This window comes from Alternaria ventricosa (genome assembly GCF_023758065.1).
Source record: "Alternaria ventricosa strain BMP 2768 chromosome Unknown scaffold_2, whole genome shotgun sequence".
In the NCBI taxonomy this organism is placed as follows: Eukaryota; Fungi; Ascomycota; class Dothideomycetes; order Pleosporales; family Pleosporaceae; genus Alternaria; species Alternaria ventricosa.
In genome coordinates, this window is record NW_026055682.1 from 1,836,111 (window position 1) to 1,856,047 (window position 19,937).

At 52.2% G+C, this 19,937-nt stretch overlaps 6 protein-coding genes and 1 non-coding gene across 7 annotated transcripts; 3 read left to right on the forward strand and 4 right to left on the reverse strand.

Annotated features, from left to right (window-relative positions):
* Positions 1–3,264: 3,264 nt before the first annotated feature.
* On the forward strand, positions 3,265–3,990 carry J4E93_001606 (uncharacterized protein; the record flags this gene model as incomplete). The annotated part of the gene is made up of 1 exon (XM_049339557.1): positions 3,265–3,990. One exon carries the CDS (start codon positions 3,265–3,267, stop codon positions 3,988–3,990), a length of 726 nt encoding a protein of 241 aa, XP_049203514.1.
* A 1,383-nt stretch (positions 3,991–5,373) lies between these two features.
* On the reverse strand, positions 5,374–5,826 carry J4E93_001607 (uncharacterized protein; the record flags this gene model as incomplete). The annotated part of the gene is made up of 3 exons (XM_049339558.1): positions 5,374–5,551; positions 5,609–5,715; positions 5,782–5,826. The coding sequence occupies 3 exons, from the start codon at positions 5,824–5,826 to the stop codon at positions 5,374–5,376; spliced, it is 330 nt and encodes a 109-aa protein (XP_049203515.1).
* A 579-nt stretch (positions 5,827–6,405) lies between these two features.
* On the forward strand, positions 6,406–8,219 carry J4E93_001608 (uncharacterized protein; the record flags this gene model as incomplete). The annotated part of the gene is made up of 2 exons (XM_049339559.1): positions 6,406–6,628; positions 6,691–8,219. 2 exons carry the CDS (start codon positions 6,406–6,408, stop codon positions 8,217–8,219), a joined length of 1,752 nt encoding a protein of 583 aa, XP_049203516.1.
* A 1,054-nt stretch (positions 8,220–9,273) lies between these two features.
* On the reverse strand, positions 9,274–10,330 carry J4E93_001609 (uncharacterized protein; the record flags this gene model as incomplete). The annotated part of the gene is made up of 4 exons (XM_049339560.1): positions 9,274–9,382; positions 9,435–9,830; positions 9,880–10,244; positions 10,298–10,330. 4 exons carry the CDS (start codon positions 10,328–10,330, stop codon positions 9,274–9,276), a joined length of 903 nt encoding a protein of 300 aa, XP_049203517.1.
* A 2,851-nt stretch (positions 10,331–13,181) lies between these two features.
* J4E93_001610 (uncharacterized protein) lies at positions 13,182–15,237 on the forward strand (the record flags this gene model as incomplete). The annotated part of the gene is made up of 2 exons (XM_049339561.1): positions 13,182–13,389; positions 13,580–15,237. The coding sequence occupies 2 exons, from the start codon at positions 13,182–13,184 to the stop codon at positions 15,235–15,237; spliced, it is 1,866 nt and encodes a 621-aa protein (XP_049203518.1).
* A 219-nt stretch (positions 15,238–15,456) lies between these two features.
* J4E93_001611 (uncharacterized protein) lies at positions 15,457–16,170 on the reverse strand (the record flags this gene model as incomplete). The annotated part of the gene is made up of 1 exon (XM_049339562.1): positions 15,457–16,170. One exon carries the CDS (start codon positions 16,168–16,170, stop codon positions 15,457–15,459), a length of 714 nt encoding a protein of 237 aa, XP_049203519.1.
* Positions 16,171–17,592: 1,422 nt separating this feature from the next.
* On the reverse strand, positions 17,593–17,687 carry J4E93_001612. Its single transcript has one exon. It is a non-coding gene; the product is annotated as a tRNA-Val (tRNA).
* Between the last annotated feature and the right edge of the window lie 2,250 nt (positions 17,688–19,937).

Consider the following 19,937-nt stretch of genomic DNA (forward strand, 5'->3'; position numbering starts at 1 on the left):
CAATACATCTGGCGATACTTTATCTGGCCCAACGCGGACGTCGATACGGAATGCAGGACTCAGCCGCTCTGCTAGCACGAAAGCCAGGCCAGAAGCATCCAGCGGCCTGTCGAGCACTGGTACGGTGCGCAGGGCCGAAGAGCCCGTTGGCACTCAGTCAAAACGTAAAGACGTTGTATCAGAAGAGCCGAAGAAGGTTAATCGACCCGCCTTCAGCACTCTTCAACAGCACTTCACACCACGTAAGGTTGGGAAAGCTCCAACTTCCACATTTATCAACCCTGCACCTCAGACAGTGTTGCAATCGCTTTCTCCAGAGGCGATCAGTTTACAATCTGAACTGCTCCAACTTCATCTTCTACATCAATCGTCGGCGGAGACATATAGATGCTGGGAAACCAGTGCCAAGCGTAAGATGCACACGAAGTTTGAAGAGGTTGCTAGCCTTTATCAAGTCATGTTAGAGAACGAACGTACAGCACAGGAACAGAAGAATCTGCAGTCCTTGCTGGAGTGGAGTGCCAGCGGCTCATCTGCGGGTCTGGTTGAGTACATTCAGGTCCTTTCGGAACCCCTTCACGAACTGCCGTCGCTGGTCGAATCGGGTGGTCGACTACAGCGTCTGGTGAAAGATTTTGAGCATTGGTCGTCCTGGGTCCAGGATATTCGGTCCGCCCGCCAAGGTCCACATGGAGCCAAGGCGGCTCTTGGGACAATTGAAGGCCTTGGGGATTCATGGAAGGCCGAAAATGCTGCGTTGACCAGGAAGTTAACAGCATTTGCCCGCGATCTGGACAGGCTGGCTTTGCCAACGCCCGGATCAAGCATTGCATGCATAGTAGAAGCATGTAAAGCCATTCTACACGGCATCCTGGATGAGCTGCAGACGATGCAGAAGATTGAGTCTGAAGTGGTGTCACGTGAGAAAGACTGGGTTGAGGATCGTCTTCGACTGATTGCCCGGGATGTCGGGGCACAGTGGGTGGATACTGATGGGCAGAGTGCAGCTTGGCGCATGTGAAAACGCAAAAGCTGATGGAAAAGACTCGAGAGGTACGGCGTTGGTGGTAACAGGATGGGAAGAGATTCGGAAACTGTCGTGGTAATACATAATTCCTTTCATAGCGCTTGTAGCACATGTGCGACGAGTTCCGCATTCGGGAAGGTTGCGATCACCTTGCCCCAATTCTATCTCTTGCATCTCAATACGGTGTCTCGTGTTACCGCAAGCGCATGCCGGTCAGGCCACAAGTCATGTCTCCAGTCTAGATTCGGCAGATGTCGTAACAGAGAGCTTCAGAGATCCCGTGCTGACTGACGACGCTAGTCTCGGATGATTTCCCGCTCATCATTACCGATAACCATCTTTCCGTCTTACTCAGCCGTCATCCTCCCACAAGGTCTTCCTATCGCTGGCTATGGGTGCATCCGGCAAGCACTTCCTCGAGATTTCCTGATACTTTGTTCGCGCGAACCGGCATGTCGACCCCGGTGAGGACTCTTCAAAGTCCTGCATCGAATCGCGTCTCTCGTGACTATGGCGTTGACAATAGCTCTTTCACGGGTATCTTGGCCTACGACTTGGCTCTCGCTTGTCCGGGCTACTGAGTGCAGGTATGCTTCGGTGCAGCAATGGCGCTGACTGACTTCGGAACGACCGAGGAAGCGATTAGCACGTATTTGCATGCTACAGTGCCTTCGGCCTCTCTGTAACGGCCCCTATGAATGACCCACCGGATGCATCACGCCTGGTTGTCTCAACGTTCCCATATTAGGAGCCATGCCACCGAACACGAGCTCCGACCTTTAAGCAAAACTCCGACTGCACGGCACTCACATGCGGCACCGATGGCGCTCTTACTCTCCAGCTGTTGCATGTCCTGATATCGACTATCTTACAGTCAGATGCATATTCCGAAATTTCTTACATCGACACTGTTCCTAAGGCATCCTACCAGTCCTGGTGGCTGAGGCCGACTTCTGTGTCCGGTTTCTGGGTTCAAGTCCTACCTGTGGAGTGTCGTACGGACATGGAACGACCACAGGAAGATACCAACACCTTTGAAGCGCGGTCCAAGCGCCCCGGCCCGACTGTCACAGCCTTCATCAATCAGCGTCATTATCCTCGTTCCCGCCACGAGCCGGCTACTCTACTCACGGCGGTTACATCCCGGATCAACAAACGTTTCTACTGTGCCCCGATTCATTCCAAATCATCTCAGTAGGGCCCAAAGTTTCGGATTCTACAGCTGCCGTTGTTGCAAACAGTGGCATACCTCTAAGTACCTACAAAGACTCAAGTCTCCGTTTCTCTTCCACGTCTATCAGTGTATACATCAGCGGGTAGCTCTATCGTGTGGTACAGATGTGGAAGCCTGGCCATGTGTGTGTGTATACCAGCGCGTCAAGCGGGAGCGTGTTGACCGACATGTAGCCGGCGCATGATGCTTCCATCTTATTGGTGTGCCGACTTGCACCTTCCAAAACGGCTACCATAGCTGACTCCATTACACAAGATCCGCCAATATGTTGCCGTAGTACTGGGCGGGCTTGTCTCCTGCATAGCAGCTTGGTCATCCCTCCGGGTCATGATGGGTCTGGGCTGGCGCACGCAGTAGGGATGGTTACTTATGCTTGCCGAGCTGCCAGGGCCAAGTATTTTGCAGCTCGCATTCATCAGTGCGCAAAGTTGCCACGGGCTTGGAAATTTGACCAATAGAGACAGAAGGTTGACGCGTACAAAACATGATCTAGTCAGTACAGTGAGTTGGTCTATCTTCCCCTATTGCCGCTCGACTAGCACCTGGTCTTACCATGCTCGGAAACATTTCTCATACGCTCAGGTAGCTGCCTGTACAAAAGATTGCTACAAGTGAAGAGCTATTGTAATGGGTGCTTCGTTTGCTGCATGAGAATGATTTCTAGCTGCAAGGTCACATGAAGCAAGGCTCGTCGCGTCGCCCAAGATCCTCGTCGCCATTCCACAAAACTTCCAAGATGAGAAGAGCTCAAGACTACTCCGATGACGGCGAGGATCGGACGCCTCCACAGAGCCAGTATACAAATCCCTGTGTTTGTGGCAACTTCAGTCGTCCCAAATCCGCATCATTCGCAGGTAACCCTTCGCAAGACATAACACCATCTTTCGAGTCGATGAACGCCCCAATACGGGCTCAACAACGCCCACAATCGATTATCCTACCTTCACCCTCTTCCTTCAACTTCCACAGCTCCCAAAGCCTGCCTTCAATTTCACCACCAGCGATGTCGCAAACCTTGGGACCAAGTGCGAGCTTACAAGATCTTCAACAGCAAATCAGCCTCAAAACCTCGGAATTACGTACCCTACAGCGCGAATACGGTACTCTGCTCCAGAGCCTCGAAAGACAAAAGACGACATGCGCCACGCTCGAAAGAAAGCTCGAAATCAACGACGGAGAGATCAACAGCCTCATAGATGAGAAGGACAGGCTATCAGCACAAGTTTCAACAATGGAGGGTCAGATGGAAGAACTACAGCAGAGCAGGGATGAGGCTCGGCGGCAGCTCATCGCTAATGGAGCACAATACATGCAAATCATGGACATGGCAAACCGGCTCCAGGCACAAAGCACTGAGGAAAAGAGGTCATGGGAAGCTGAGAAAGCCGGGCTTGAACAACGGATACGTTTACTGGAAGAAGCTATGGTAGCTGGAACTGAGACATCGGTGTCGATATCAGATACGGAACAACAGCCTGGCATCACTTCAGGTTCATCGCCCGTTGACTTTACACACAGCACCAGCTCTTCGCTCTCCTGTCAGAAAGAGACTATCATCGTCCTCCGTGCGGAAATCAGTCGTCTTCGCGCAAGAACTCAGACACTCGAAGCGGCGGTACAAACCATGCGGCGCGAAAGTCTCTCTATCCAGGCAGCCGCACGGCAGATACTCGAGTCCAGTGGGAAGATGGACGAGACTTCGATCGGAATAGAAGGTGGTCAAATATGATGTGCTTTGCGCGGCACAAGTCACTCTTCCCACAGTTGTATTCGTTAACAGCGTCGCAATCTTGTTCTGGTGTCGTGTTGGAAGGATTAAGGCTCAAGGGACGGATTATAGGATCTTTATGTTACTCTGCTATCTATACCCTCTCGTATCGTCCCGCGTAGAACCAAAACGTGGGTACTCATGTAGAAGTACGTGCCTCAAATGCAATAGGAGATTCAAAAGGTGCTAACTGCCGTACACTGTTATGTGTGATAAGAACACACACTCTAATTGATCTCAGCCACACCTACCTCCGGCTTTCTCAGCGATGTGTACCGATGGATGATGCAATGAACGTATTGTGAGCTTGTAGTGTTTCTCTGGTGACATTGTGCTGACCGATGACTGGACAACACTGTGTTTATCGTCGCCCCATCTTTACTAAGCTTTATTACCCCTTCCATCCACCTAGTCATCACTTACATCTAAAGAAGCTTGAATAGATGCTGTGTAATATGCCCAACCCCGTAAGCCAACGGTATGCCACGCATTGCTTCGTTGCCTCGCCATCGCCCTAGATACACATGCTTGGCGGTCTTGGATGGTACTATGCCTGCCGTGTTGGCGAAGAGTAAAGAAGGCCAAGATGCTGACTGTTAGATTGCATTAGTTCGTTCTCTTGCATTCATACAGGGCCAAGGTTCAAGGATTAGTTGCGTCTCGTAATGATATGGAAGCCCGTATTGATCGCTTCGTGCTGACGATGATCGCCACCGCTACGTAATGCCTTTGCTGGTTCTGAAGAGAATGCATTGCTTTCAATGGCTAGTTGAGCGTGTAATCGCTCATGAGATTCTTCCTGTCACTGGGCTCGGCCGCTTCTCTCTTCGTTGGAAGGCTAATGGTGTTGACTAGTGGCTGCAGGCCAACCTAGGAAAAACTGAACACCGTAGAGCCTACGTTGACATTAGGTCACACACTTTGCAGGTTTTTGTCTTGATGTAGTCCGCAGACCTGTTTAGTTTCTTCTGTGTATAAGGTGGCTGTAATGTGGAAAGACGGGGGCTAGAGCGGGGGTTCCAGCTCCATCAAGTCGGCGATCTCGTGTCTGAGTTCCTGTTTCTGCGAGATGCTACGACATGGCGTTGGATTGCTAAGCTTTACGTTATGATCACTTCATGAAGCGCCTATGGGAGGAAAGTGACTCTATACTAGAGGCGGTTGAAGCGTTGCGGCTGTTGGATCATACTACACGACTATTTTTACTCTACCCCTGCTTCAGTCTGCGATGGCTACCGGACACAGACCCCCATATGCATACCATCTACCAGCAGAGCTTTATCCGCCGCTTCCCGCCAAACAGTTCCATAGTCGTTCTTCGTGGGTATCGGTAGTCATCCGCACTTATCCCTGGGTAGCTTCCTTCTGTTTCCGAGCTTCGTCTTCTTCAGGCGTTCGAGTGATAAGTTGCAGCGCGTGTATACCGCCTTCTTGTGCTAGCTCGTCCTTCATCAAGGAGTTGATCATGCGATGCCGTGCGAGCTGCATCTTGCCTTGGAAAGCTGGCGATGTGATGAAAACACTGTGAGTGTCAGGAACACAAGTCACGTAGTTGAGAAGAATGCAGGTGGATGAATACCGGAAGTGTGTCTCTCTGCTGGTGACTCCTTGCATAGCTTTGTGGTGGGCATGCTTATTCGAGTCGTTGAAGATCTCGAGTGAAGTCGGCTTGAGGGCCTCTGTGATCTACGGAGACTTTAGATGCGATTTTGGGTACACAGTTGAGGTATGTCAACTAAAGTGCATAACTACCTTCGTCCTCAGAGCATCTTCCATTGGTGTCATGGACTGAGCCATGGCTGACATGAAACGCTTTCCAGCGAGCGCGATAGTTGGGTAGAACATTCACAACACTGCTTCCTAGTCGGGTAGGTTGTCAAGCAGGGCCAATGAGAATACTGGATCGCAGTGGTGGAAGTATTGGGTTGCGTCGGCCCTAGAATTCGTGCCGAGGCAAGCGCCAAGACGAAATCGGAAGGCGTCGCGTCATGGTTCCGAAAGTTTGAAGCGCAGTCAGACGAGCCATTGAGGCCACGGAAGTGCCAGAGCACCCTTTGAAAGATGATTGTGACATGCAAAATAGTGTCCTGATTATACTGCAGCATACTTTAGATGGCAACTCTTGCGCTCCTGTCTGGAGACTGCAGTAACAGGACCGCTCCGACGCGGCTCTAAACACAGCATATCTCCCACCGATCTGCCGTACTCCGAAGGCTCGAAACCTGCATCAATTGCGCTGATCCGGGACATCTCCCTGCCGCCATGTGGGCACGTAATCTTTTCGCTCGCACCCTGACACGACACAAAATATCTCTGTCGGCATACAACAGCCATTGCTGCCCACCCGTCGCACACGCTCCCTTCTATACCGTGAGAATGGCATCCACGCTGCCCCGCCTCCCCGTCTTCGAAGCCATCAAGAAGCATAATGCGCAAAGCACGGCCGTCGTCCACTCTCTTTCCGGGCGGTCCTTCACGTACGGTGAGCTTGTAAACGATGTCGCTGCTGCAAAGGACAAGCTGCAACGGAACTGCGGTGGGCAGAGCGCAGAGGGCCAACGGATATCCTTTCTGGTAGAAAACGGATACGACTATGTAGGTGCGCGTTCCTCTACGCCTCGTGTACAGCAGTGAAGAACAGCAGAATCTGACGCAGCATAGTAACCCTCTTGTCCATCCTCGCCGCACATGCAATCGCCGTACCGCTATCGCCCACCTTCCCGGCACACGAGCTGCGATACATCATCGACCAGAGCGAGTCTCTGATGCTTCTGTCGTCGGAGAAGTTCCAGAGTCAAGCCGACGATGTGCTGAAGGAGGGAATGGAGACGCAGCCCATCAACTACAAACAGGACAAGATCATGATGGGCAAGACGGACGACTACGTCACGCTGGAGGAGCCTACAAGCGACAAGGGAGGCATGATGCTGTATACGTCGGGCACCACAAACCGACCCAAGGGCGTTTTGTTGCCCCAAGACGTGCTAACGGCACAGTCGCGATCGCTGCTGGAGGCGTGGAACTACAGTAAAGACGATGTGCTATTACACGTTCTTCCTCTACACCACATTCACGGCACCGTCAACGCACTGCTTACGCCTCTCTTCGCCGGCAGCACCATCGAGTTCCAGTTCCCTTTCAATGCTGCCGCTGTGTGGGATCGCCTGGCAGCTCCCTTCCTGCCGAGCCCTGATCCAGCCAAGAAGCCCATTACCTTCCTTACCGTCGTCCCAACCATATACACGCGCCTACTCGCATCGCACCCTACCCTCTCGTCCGAACTTCAAGCCGCGACCAAGACCGCGCTTCACCCATCGAATATGCGCCTCAACATCTCAGGGTCCGCTGCCCTTCCTACACCGGTGAAGTCAGCGTGGACGGAGCTCAGCGGGGGCAACGTGCTGCTCGAGAGATATGGTATGACTGAGGTGGGTATGGCACTTTCCTGCGGATTGGATTTCGCAGACCGCGTAGATGGCTCGGTAGGCTGGCCGCTGCCATCGGTCCAAGCGCGTTTGGCAGACATCGAGACTGGGGAAATCATAGAAGAGGGCAAAGAAATCGATCCCGAGACACAGCGCGAACGTCAGGGCGAGATCCAACTGCGCGGTCCTACAATCTTTAGAGAATACTGGAAGAACCCCGAAGCCACCTCGAAAGAGTTTACAGAAGACGCAGATGGACAGGGGAAATGGTTCAAGACAGGCGATGTTGCTGTTCGAAGGAACGTCAAGGGAGCAGGCGAAAGCGACCAAGTATGGGCTAAGGGACCTCTCTACTTCATCCACGGGCGCAAATCAGCCGATATCATAAAGACCGGTGGCGAGAAGGTTTCTGCGCTCGAGATCGAACGCGAGATGCTTTCCCTCCCTCAAGTCGACGAAGTTGCCGTGGTCGGCCTACCATCAGAAGCCTGGGGCCAAAAAGTCGCTGCCGTAGTGGTACTTTCCGAACAGGGCAAGACAGCAGGGAAGGGAGGCAAAGCATGGTCGGCGCTGGACATGAGGAGGGCGCTCAAGGAGATCCTCGCAAACTATAAGATCCCTCAAGAGATGAAGGTCGTAGATACTATCCCAAGGAACGCAATGGGCAAGATCAACAAAAAGCAGCTTGTTAAGCAAATCTGGGGCGAAGCATTGGAGGGGACGAAGGAGAATGGTGCTATACAGGTACCCAGTGGAAGTGTCTAGTAATGTGTAGATAGTAATAGTGTAACATCTCCAATCACCAGCAAATGTTGTTTCGACAAGAAAGGTCCATGTTCTGTCCTGTCGTGCTAGTATCGTGGGATCCACTGCAACTGCGGCTTCAACTCGCTCAGACTGCTACGACTGTACTGTGCCTCTTAACACAACCATGATGCATACGTTAGAAGACTGTAACAATATTAGAACCCCCTCATCTTGGTAGCCTTCTCCGCAAAATGAGCATACCAACGCCAAGATTGCAAAGCCACACCCGTCATACTGTAAACGCTCCATGCCCCGGATATGCATACACCTTTTCCCCGCCCACCGGAAAGCAATCATCGTAACTTGCATAAGCGCAGCACGCCAACCTAGGGAAAAACTAAACAGCCTAGAGCCTACGTTAACGTTAGGTCACCTACTTTGCAAGGTTATGGGTCAATGTAGTCTGCAGACATGTTCAGTTTTTTTCTTGCACAAGGTGGCAGCGTCAGAAGAACCCCACAGCGCCTCTGACCTCAGCCCAGAAAAGAGGCTTGGGGTGGGAATGCTTGTACATGGTGGCCTCACGCGACGCCAAGGCAAGCCACAACTGCCATGTTGTGACGTGTGCCATGCCGCCTAGTAGCAAGCCGTTGGCGCCTGCAGCAGGGGAATCGACCGATGCCTCGAGGGAAGTAAGTTTATTGGAAGATCTGCAATGCGGGAGATGATTGTGATGAAGACTCCGGCAGTGCGAAGAGTGCAAATTGCAATTGGGGAGATCGGGCTACGAAGAAGAATGATTTGGAAAGAGGACGCGCGAGTATGGATTAGGCGGAAATACATCGCATCGCGACATTGTATTGAAGCTATTCAATGTTGGGTATTCGAAATGGTATTAAAAAGAATACATGTTCGTCACGGGCGATACACGTGCTTTACGCGTATCTGCTCCCGTGCGGTGGTCATCAACTTCGGCGCATTCAATGCTGGTCCATGATAACATATCCCGAGTTATCATCCTCATGCATCAAACATCGACTCATGGCTATGATAGTGCATTCTGTGCACTGCCTTATGCGGTGTGGCCAGCATCGGCACGGGCAGCCGAGTTGTCGACCTTGTTGCGACGCTCGCGACCCTTCTCAGACCAGGGGAAGTGAGCAACGGGAATGACGAAGAAGCTGTAGAATATTAGTACGGGTTGCGACGATAGTGATGGCATTGAGTACTAACCTGTTTGAGCTGTCCGCGATACCAGCCAGGGCGTTGTACCAGGCGATGAAAGCAGCCATGAGACCAAAAGCACCACCAGCGACGATGCAGCCACTTTGTGGGCCCGCAGCATCAGCGTTCAGGTAGCCAATTCCGAGGAGGAGGAAAGCCATGTCGAGAGTGAAGAAGAGCGAGAAGAAGGCGATGGTGGATCGGAGGGTACAGATCAACAGGAGGAAGGTAAAGATGAACCAGCCCATGAGGAAGAGACCGAAAGAGTTGTAGAAGTCGCCCGATTCCAGGAGCGTCTCCTCAATCGCGAATCCACCTGGTGTAAGGATGATGGCGAAGGAGATCCAGAAACCTCCGTAGGATGAAAGAGCGGTCGCACCAAATGTGTTTCCGACAGCCATCTCCCTAGTTTTCTGTTAGGACGAGTATGGACAAATTGATTGACAATACATACCACATGCCAGCCAACAGCTGCACGAGACCTCCGTAACCGTACGCAGCAGCCACGACAATGTTTGGGTGACCAATGCCTCGGGTCTTGACGTTGATCAAAGACAGAACGAAGGTGGTGAGGGCGAAAGCCGACAGACCCAGAGGGGCTGGGTTGGCGAACTTGCGGTTCGGCGGCCTGTATAGACCAGGCTGGAATTCACCACCAAAAGCTGCGAGACGGAGATCCGGGTCGTTGGTAGCAACGTGGGCGAGAGGGTTGCCGCCATAATCGTATGGTACCCTTTGCTTGGGCATTCCTGCACCGTTGACTGCCGCGTGATCGGTCGCGCTGGTGCCGTTGGTGTTCTTCTCGAAACTCGGGCCACGCTATCAAAACGATTAGATTTGGCACACATGTTTGGCGCATTCGAGAAACATACCATGGTGTCGTTGTGCTCACGAGCGGTCGCCATGATGTCTGCTATGAATGACAGGTGCTTGCCGTGTTCTGGTCCGGACTAACTCAAGACGGATCCAACGGGGGGAGAGTCTGGGGAAGGAGAAATCAAGCCGATTCTGGGAGAGCGGAGAGACTGATATATGTCCAGAACAGATCAGACCTCGCAGGGGAAGCATGGTCCATCTACGTGTGCCATGAGCCGTCGTCCCATACTGGTGCTAGTCCCGCGACTAAGGCTAGGTAATTAGAATTCCAAACAGGTGCTAAAGCGGACCACTCATGGCAGTTCCCCATAGACGCCTCTCCATGCCGGGTAAAAGGACAGCATGCGTCTCCACTGCGAATCAATCAACTGAGGGCACGGTGGACGGACGAACGACAATCAGTCGACCCCAAGCCACCATGCGCCGTGTGATCGGCGCCAAAGCTGCCTTAGCGAGGCCGGATGGACACCGACAATGAGGATGGCAGGTGGTGCGCCAACCGATCCAGCAGTATTCTGTCTTGCTCAGGCGGGCTCAGCTGCCGCGATGACGCGGAGAAATAAGATGCGCTGCTCGAATTCCCAAGTGCGGATCGCCGACCAAGTCCCAAGCATTACATCATCGTCTCTTGTGACCATGACACATCAGCTTCCTTCGAGTGTTTTGATCGCGAACACGGCAGAAGGAGCCTGGGATTTCGAAACTTCGTATAACACACAGACCGCTATCGATCTCTGCATGTTAGCGGTCTGACTGCATGTTTACCCTTGAGGAGGGCCCCCTGCGAGAAACGTGTGTGGGAGTGGAGCTCCAGTCAGTGCGCCAACGCTCAATTTGCTCGGAGTAGTTAAAACGCGAGGTCGGGCGTTCTGACATGTACGCGAGCCTCGCAGGTGCATTCTGCCCGTTGAACTGGGATGCCGGATATCGCGGGTGCGATATGGTGACACGATATATAAACGCAGCTCTTCCTTTGGCCTTTGCGCGGTTCTCGGATGATGCCTCAGTTGGCATTGCACTGCAAACAGGCACTCGGCGTCCTGTTGGTGTAGAAGCAATTTACTGGGGCGTGCTTTGAAATTCAAGATCGTCAAAGGCCGCGGAGGAAACGGGATGATGGCCTTGTGCATGAGGTAAGGCGGCTAAGCTTTGTCCAAGAGCCTCGGCATAAGCCACCGGCATCTTCCAATATCATGACATAACGAAACTCTAGCAAAGGCTGCGAAAATGCGCCGTCGCAACGGCTGGTGCAGTCGCCGAATGTTTGAACTGGAATTGCGTTCTGGAGAAACGACGAACAGAAAAAGTCTGTCCATCAATTGTGGGATCGATAGTGCTAGCGTAGCGTGCTGCCGCCATGTCCTGGCCGTCCGGGGCTGCGTGGGGCCCCCTAGTGGAGCAGCAGCTCACCACCCATCCTAGAGGTGCGGTTGAGACGCAGGTTGGCTGTTGCACGCCCTCGGTCCAGCGGGAACATATGTCAAGTCATTTCCACCTGCATCCTGCCGTTCCGTGTCTGCTGTATCCGCGACAGGAGTGGTGTGCATGCCAGGCATGGCGCTTGATGCCGTCCCAGAGCCTTTTGCTGTTCCAGGAAGGTACAAATGAATTGTCCTCGCAGTGCCTTCTTTGTCAAAGATAGCTGAGGTCGCGCAAGAAGACGGAAACAAAGATGCAACAACATCCATATGTAAGGGCTTCCACGACAACGGATCACTCAGGCATCCATGTCAATTGCGTGAGACAGTGAGATGGCGCAATTACGTGGTACTTTAGGCTAATAAAGCACTGTAAAGGTACATCTGTAATGTTTGTGGTGGCATTGCTTGGAGTGCTTCGTGCCTGCCAACAGGTGAATGCGGACTCCGGTCCCTGCCCACAGCCTCCTGCGCAATCCGCAGAACTTGCCTTCCAAGGTGATCTTTGAGACAGCACGTCAACCAAGAAGAAAAAATCGAACAGGCCTGCAGCCTACATCAACATGAAAACCTACAAGACAGGTGACCTGGCGTTGATGTAGACTCTAGACCTGTTCAGGATGCTTTTGTCAACAGGATACCCCAGAAATCATCAGGCTGTAGTTGCGAAAGCTGCATGTACTACAGACATGCATATTGTGCGAGCTCTCTAGAATATCGGTCATTTTGCCTGATACATAGAGCGCTTTCTATTGATTGTAATTTATGTTGGGTGTTCCGGGCTTCGCGACAATATTGAATTAGGGTATACCGCCGTTGAGGCGCGTTGTGGTACCTGCTTGAAACAAGCAAGCTCCTCGTGTATTGCACGAGACAAGAGAAAGGCCGGTCTTTCCATAGAGCCGCATTCACACGACAAACAGTCAACGAGTGCTGATATGTCATGTCTATGTTTGCCTGAGGTGATCGGCTACGGCTCCGCCGCATTGCCAGAAGGTTTCGGAGACGAGGAAGAAGGGTCCACCCAGGTTGTGGAGAGACAAGATCTGGGGACTCCACTTCGACCCTGCGCAAGAGCGTGCCAGGAGTCAGGAGTCTGGGAAAGCGGAAAGACAGTCTGGTTACCCGCCAGTTACCGAGGAGCCAAGTGGTTTCCGCGGTCCTCCGGCGCGGCTGCTATCCATACGATGGCCGGGAGTCGCTGATGTCTTTTCGCCGACAAGTGACGAGTCTCAGTATCGATTCCCAGTAGCCATCAGATGACTTGTCATGCGTATGTGTGGAGAGGTAGACAAATCCCATGCTGTTTGTCGTTGTTTCAACCTGTTATTCAAATTTGGCTAAAGCAGCGAGCCTTGGAGGCTCTAAGGCTGACCATGGTCATACACTTCAAGCTGTCTGGCCGATGCCAATCTACCTATAACGTTTCTGTGGTTGCGAAACAAATATTACGCCTCGAGCCATGGCTTGTGAGGTCGAAAAGACGAGAGGACGTCGCAACAAAGAGGACATGGGCAGAGAGGTGGCGTTTCTTGTCCCTCTCTGCCGGCTTGTCACCTACTTGGCGCATCTCGCTACCAACACAGACACCGGCAAGCAAAGGAGGGCCGAATACAGTGTCAAAGTTACCGAGCGCGCTCTCGGGAACATCAAGTCGCGCCTTGACGCTGGTACGCGATGTTTGGTATGGTGGTGAGGCGCGTCTCCGGGCGGAAAGCTGGCTACGTAATGGGCTGGCGATCGAGAGGTACAGTAGCGCGGGGAAGCTTGGGGCTTGGTGTACTCGGGGTTTAGGCAGGCACGCTCGACGCGTGAGGGAGTTATAACCTGAACACGCCAAATCGTTCACATCACACACAGTCGTCCTGCTCATCATGTCCGACAACACGACGTCCCAGGAGGACATGGCCGCCCTCTCATACTTCGACCACTCGTCGGGCAAGCGCATCAACACCGATGTCGTCCTCATCGAGGCAATCCGATCGCAATACCCCAACCTCGACCTCACCGTCGCGCCTCAGGGACGGCTGAACCTCCTCGCCTACGCATCTGCTGGCTTCGCAAAAGTCACGCCCCTCGAAGACTCGGTCACGGATCCTGTCTATGGCCCTGGAGTCAAGTGGCGCTCCTATGCTCCCCCAAGCCACAGGCTCGACCCCAGTCCTGGCTACATGGTCGAACGTGTCATCTTTGGCAAGTACATGTACAAGTGGAAAGATCAGGAGGCTATCCTATACATTGCCGAAGGTCGCGACGGAGGGTCGTACTACCCAAGCCCGACGCTGCACTATGTCCTCTCCAACGCGTCGCACAAGGTGGATGAGTTAATCAAGGACGCGACAAAGTGGGGTAGCGAACTGCACAACGAGGTCTGGGTCTTTGACGGAGGCTACTGGCAGAAGAGCGCGGAGCTGTACCATTCCGTACAGAAGAGTACATGGGACTCCGTCATCCTCGACGAGGACATGAAGAAGGCGCTCATCGCAGACGTGGAGAACTTCTTCGATGGCAGACAGACATACGAAGATCTGAAGGTGCCATGGAAGCGCGGTGTCATCTACTACGGACCCCCAGGAAACGGCAAGACCATCAGCATCAAGGCCATGATGCACAGCCTTTACCAGCGCGGCAAGGAAGGCGACTCCAGACTCGCCGTTCCCACCCTCTACGTCCGCACCCTGACCTCTTTCGGGGGACCTGAATACTCGTTGGCGCAGATCTTCGGCAAAGCTCGCGAGCAAGCGCCCTGCTACTTAGTCTTTGAGGATTTGGATTCAATCGTCAGCGACCATGTACGATCATACTTCCTCAATGAGGTAGATGGTCTAAAGTCCAACGACGGCATCTTGATGGTCGGTTCCACAAACCACCTAGACAGGTTGGACCCAGGAATTGCAAAGAGGCCTAGCCGCTTCGATCGCAAGTATTACTTCCCAAACCCTGACTATGATCAGCGTATGCAATACGCAAAGTTCTGGCAGGGGAAGCTCAAAGACAACAAGGATCTCGACTTCCCCGACGAGCTCTGCGCAAAGATTGCCGAGATTACGCCCAAGTTCTCTTTTGCCTACATGCAGGAGGCTTTCGTTGCGTCGCTCCTTGCTATTGCCGCTCGGGGCGGTAAGAGCGTCGAGGACGCCGACCGCGATGCAGAGAGGTGGGCAGGCCCCCAGGATCCGATGAAATCGACCACCGGCACTCTGCATACCAACTTCGCACGGAGGTTGCCCTTTGGCGATATATACGACCCTGCTTCGGAGCCAGACTCTGATCTTGACAAGCTAGAGCTGTGGCAAGAGATGAAGAAGCAGGTCAAGATCCTGCGCGAGGAGATGGATGAGAAGAACCGCAAGGGTGATTGGGAACTGCCTAGTCGGTCAAAGACAGCGGATCCTAGGCCAAACCCGACTCAGTTCAGAGATGAACTGGACGCGATTCTGCATGGAGGTCAAGAAAGGCGCCCCAAGCATCCGCACCCAGAATTCGAGTACCTAGCCAGTCAGACTAGGTTCGAGTAGCGACCGCTTAGTCGGTATTACACAAGGCAGTATGGCGTTTTGGCGTGACAGTAGCTAGCTTTTAGTCTATCATGAAATATCCACAAAGAATTAGCGATTCATAGAGTTGACTTGGACTATATGTTACAACCACCTCGAGCAATACCCCTTTGATGTAATCTCATGCTCTCTACCGTGATGTACAATTGCCTCTCTGTTTGGTAATGGTGCAACGAAAATCTAATCGCCATGGGTAGCAGCCTCCTCCATAGCCAGCACGGCATTCTCCAGCTCCCTAATCCTCTGCCCCACCCTCCTCTTCACTTCATCTGCGACCGGCCTATCCTCACCTTCAACAACCCCTTTGTAGTACTCGAGCAATCTATCCAACTCTTCCCTCGCTGCAGCCCGATCGTCAGGCGCATAAGTTGTGTTCTTCTCGCTCTCTTCCGACGCAATTTCAAACTCGTCTTTGGCCGTGCCGTAGAGTTCTTGTATTTCCTCAATCGCTTCCTCAACCGCTTGTTGAGCTTCTGGAGATAGCGAGGATGGGGCTGACGACGTGGCGGATGCGAATTTAGCGCGTGGCGTTGAAGTGAATGTGCGGACGGCGGAGAGGGTGTTGTAGGGTGTGGTGAAGCGCGTCCATTGGTTTGGCGCTGCTAGGATGGATGTGTTGCGTGCTTGGTATGGCGGAGGTGGGGAAGGCGACCGTGAGCGCTGTTGTGTGTAGGTTTGGCAGGAGAACTGTTGCGTGACCGGGTAGGACGTCCGTTGCGCTGCTATTGCGCTTGCACGGAGGGTCGTCTGGCGCAGGAGAGTGCGGATGGGCGCGGCGCCGGATGCCATCTTCGGAGAGGACTGTCTGTGATATGAGGCGCGAAATTGGCGCGGGACGGAGCGTTGGGCTACATTGCGCAGCGAAGGCGCTTTGGTGAAGAGCGTGTGCGACATTGTGGGTGGTGGATGGTGGGTTGGTGAGATGGGGCTGTGGTGAGCCTGAGGTTCACCGGAGTTAAGCCTGTCATGCGGACATGACGGTGATGTGAGCTTCTTTACCGTACCACCAACACGATTGTTTACTGACCATTCATGGAAACCTCGGGTTGCTTGACATTATAATAAGACTCAGACGTTCAGGTTACTAACAGATCTTACTTGTGTCTAATTTAATGTGGTTGTCAACTGCAAATCCAAATAACACCCTATAAAGCGGGGAGATGCTACACAGCTACGTTGGAACATACGACTAGAGATCTGGGTAGATAACATCTACGCGCCGAGACTAGAAACATGGGATTAGGCGTAGAAGAGAGGTTCTCGCCTTGCGTAGAAGGCATAGCAGGTGCTCGCTTCCTCAATAGCTAGGGCCATTGCGAACCGCACCGCGAAGCATGCTCTCACTCCCATGACACAATGTGTCTATGAATACCTCCGAGAAACAAGGTTCCTGAACCACACATAGCACTGATCTACGAGCAAACCCAGGATGATAGCACGAGGGAGCTTGTTGTTACCTATGTGCATCCCAAGTACGCAGGAGTAACGCACCTGGGCATCCTAGAGCTACACACACTGCATTATGCCTCGACGAGCACAAGATGTAATGCAGTTGGCATCTCTAGAATACATAACACAGCCTGCCAATGATGATATTCTCTGTACCCAAGTATACCAAGAACAAAAGGAAGCAAAGGTGAGCAAAAAAAGAAGTGTGAAGGTCGTGCCCGGGTTCTTCTCAATGTTAGGAACATGTCTTCTGGACACAGCAGAGGAGATGTCTTACCGAACCGGGGTTATCAGAATATTGATGAAGTCAAAATCTGAAGTGATAACCACTACCTAGAATCGAATGAGCGCATGCTCCATGATGTTGCGATGGTGGATCAACGTACACTACACAACCTGTGGATGCTTCGAATGGTGCAATATGACAAGTTTCCCTCTTACACTATTCATAAAGCAACCGACGTCCTACTTACGCTGCACTTGGATAATCCGACGTTGTTATTTGAATTATTTCTAAACGAGCAGCTGCCCCGTCAAGAAAGCATGACGCCTAGACTTGAGCGAGCCCACACAGTGGTGGGGCATCATGTTCGCAAAAGTCAAAAAAGAGGGGTCCAAGTCACCGATTTCGGCAAACTTCTCACAATTGTCCAGGACGCCAGGAACGACGTACAGGGTATAAAAAAGTACAAAATATGTAGTATATGCGTGTGACCATTGTATTCAAGCGAGGGCAGAATTGACCCAGGGCAAGAGGGGTTGTACCACTTGTTGGTGATGGCAAAATTGCAAAAAGGGGAGTCCACAACCACACGTCTAGGACAGCTGTAGAAGCACTCTACAAAGCCAAAAAGAATGATGCAATAGCTCATACGAGCGGGGAGGATCGAACTCCCGACCTTCTGCGTAACTTTACATTTAGAATGTAAAGCAGACATCATAACCACTGGTTCAACGTTAGAAAGGCACTAGAGAGTTGGATAAGGGAACGAACCTAGACTACGCTCGCTTGAGAGGCGATTGATGGAAAAACTTCGATCTAGTGCGTTAATATTCAGTAGACCGGATCCCTGGAGCTGCTGACTGGGTCATCAGGCGAACGCAGCCCATGCGCGGGACTGAGCAATGGCGGCAGCGGGGTTGGTGGGGTCAGTGTCAAATTCGCTTCTTTGCAATTCGTCGTAATGTCCGCCTTATACGAGGAAGAAACTGAACCGCTACTCTACTGTCTACATTACTATAGAAATTAAAGTTTATATACTCCCTAAGGTAATGTACACGGTAGGGTATCTATTTAGTCAAAGCTCACACACTCCCGAACGCAATGTAGACAGCAGATAATGTAATTAGTCACAGTGTATACATTCTCTACTGCAATGTAAACAGCAGAGTAGCTATTTAGTTAAAGTTTGTATATCCCCTAAGACAATGTAGACAGTAAAGCAGCTATTCAATTTCTTCCTTGTGTAAGGTATGTCCAAGTACATGCTACCTAGGTACCACGCTCTCACTTTGTGAATATGTGTTACTCACACTACTTCTCGTTCTCTAGAGCTAGAGCTTGTTGTTCTCACACCACCTGCACTAATGCCGCGGCACTTATTGCCGCTTTCCACAAAACTCAAACCAGACCGCGGAGGTACTCATTGTCTTAAGCCTGGGAAGCTTTATGTAGAACAATAGAGACGGTGATAAACTGTCATGTATCTTGTATTAGGCTTTACTTGAAATTCGGTCAAGTCTGAGAGATTTCTGCACATGTGCAGTGATAGATCGTGTAGAATTTGTATCACATGTTTGGCTAGAATTAATGATGAATATGAAAGGGGTATACTACCGTTATCTGTCCAGCGCGTGATCCCATTGCTGACAGCCGTACGCCTCGCTATACAACAATGCTAAGAAAACTATGCTGCCCACAATGACCGTGCTATGCACCATCCAACTACCTTCACACTCCACTCTTATCACCACCGCCTCAAATTCCTTCCACTGGTCGCGCACTGCAGGCAATGCCTCGTCGATGATACAACCGCACAAGTCCCACATACATTTCGCCCGCAATCGTTGCACGCAAAAGGACTATGCGCCACAGCTCCGCCCATGTCCATATCCATGTCTACATCCATATCTTCTCGGTCGCTATGTAATGGTGTATCGCAGTCTCCGCATCGGGGCACTTGTGACGAAGCTTGGTGCTGCTGCACAGGCATTGAGAAGATGGGTTGAACAGGCGGCGCGGGCAGCTGTTTCCAGAAAGAATGCAGCGTAGACTTTTGTGGTCTTGACGAGGCCAAAGTTGATGCCTGGTGTGTTGGAAGAGCGTCGGACGGGATGGGCGAGGCCTCTGGATGTTCACGCTGCGCGGCGAAGAGCATGTTCAGCGTGTTTTCTGGGATACAATTAGCAACTAGAAGCTTGAATCACCGAGTCAAGAAGCCCTACTGTGTATCGCTTGCTCGTCGGGTCTGTTGTCGCGAACCCGCTTTTGCGTGCGGTTGCCCCAATCATTGCTCTTGACTCGACTCGCGCTTATGAAGTCCCAGCCATTGGATCTCAAGGTCGCATGTACATGTGTATCCATCATCTTGTCATAGCCCTTGATGAAAGACATGGGCGATTGTGCATCCGGTGTGGAGATGGCGCCGAAGCTGGAGATGGAGAGCGGCGAGTCGTCGGAGGAGTGTTTGCGCTTGAGGCCCATGGCTGTGGATAGAAGTGTTGACGGGTTGCGATAGATGATGGGGTATTATTCGTGGTGTGTGTGGAAGGCGGCAAATGTTTGTTGACGGGTTCGTAGAGCGATATGCGAAAGGGATAGCGAGATGGGACGAAACGGGGAGTGATGATGCTAAGTGGCTGGCCTGGGAGACGCGAAGTGTCGGCGCGAGCGCGTCGCGTGATGGCGTGTCGGGATCGCAATTGCATCACTGCCCTCCGACCGGGCACCTGGGCAACATCACCGAACATCCACACGTGACCTTCTGTGCACTCGTTGCAGCAGGCGTCATGGAGCATGGCTTGGTGGGCTTATGCATCTGGCGTGTAGATATGTCCCTTGCACATTCCCAGCAGGCGATGATGGCAGGTAAAGGCATTACGTCGGCTGTACGAAGGTCGCGCTCAGCTTACCCCACTGCCCCTCACGCTCCCAACACCAACTACTCGATACAACGTGACGATATCCGCGCCCAAGATCTCTAGCAGCGCAT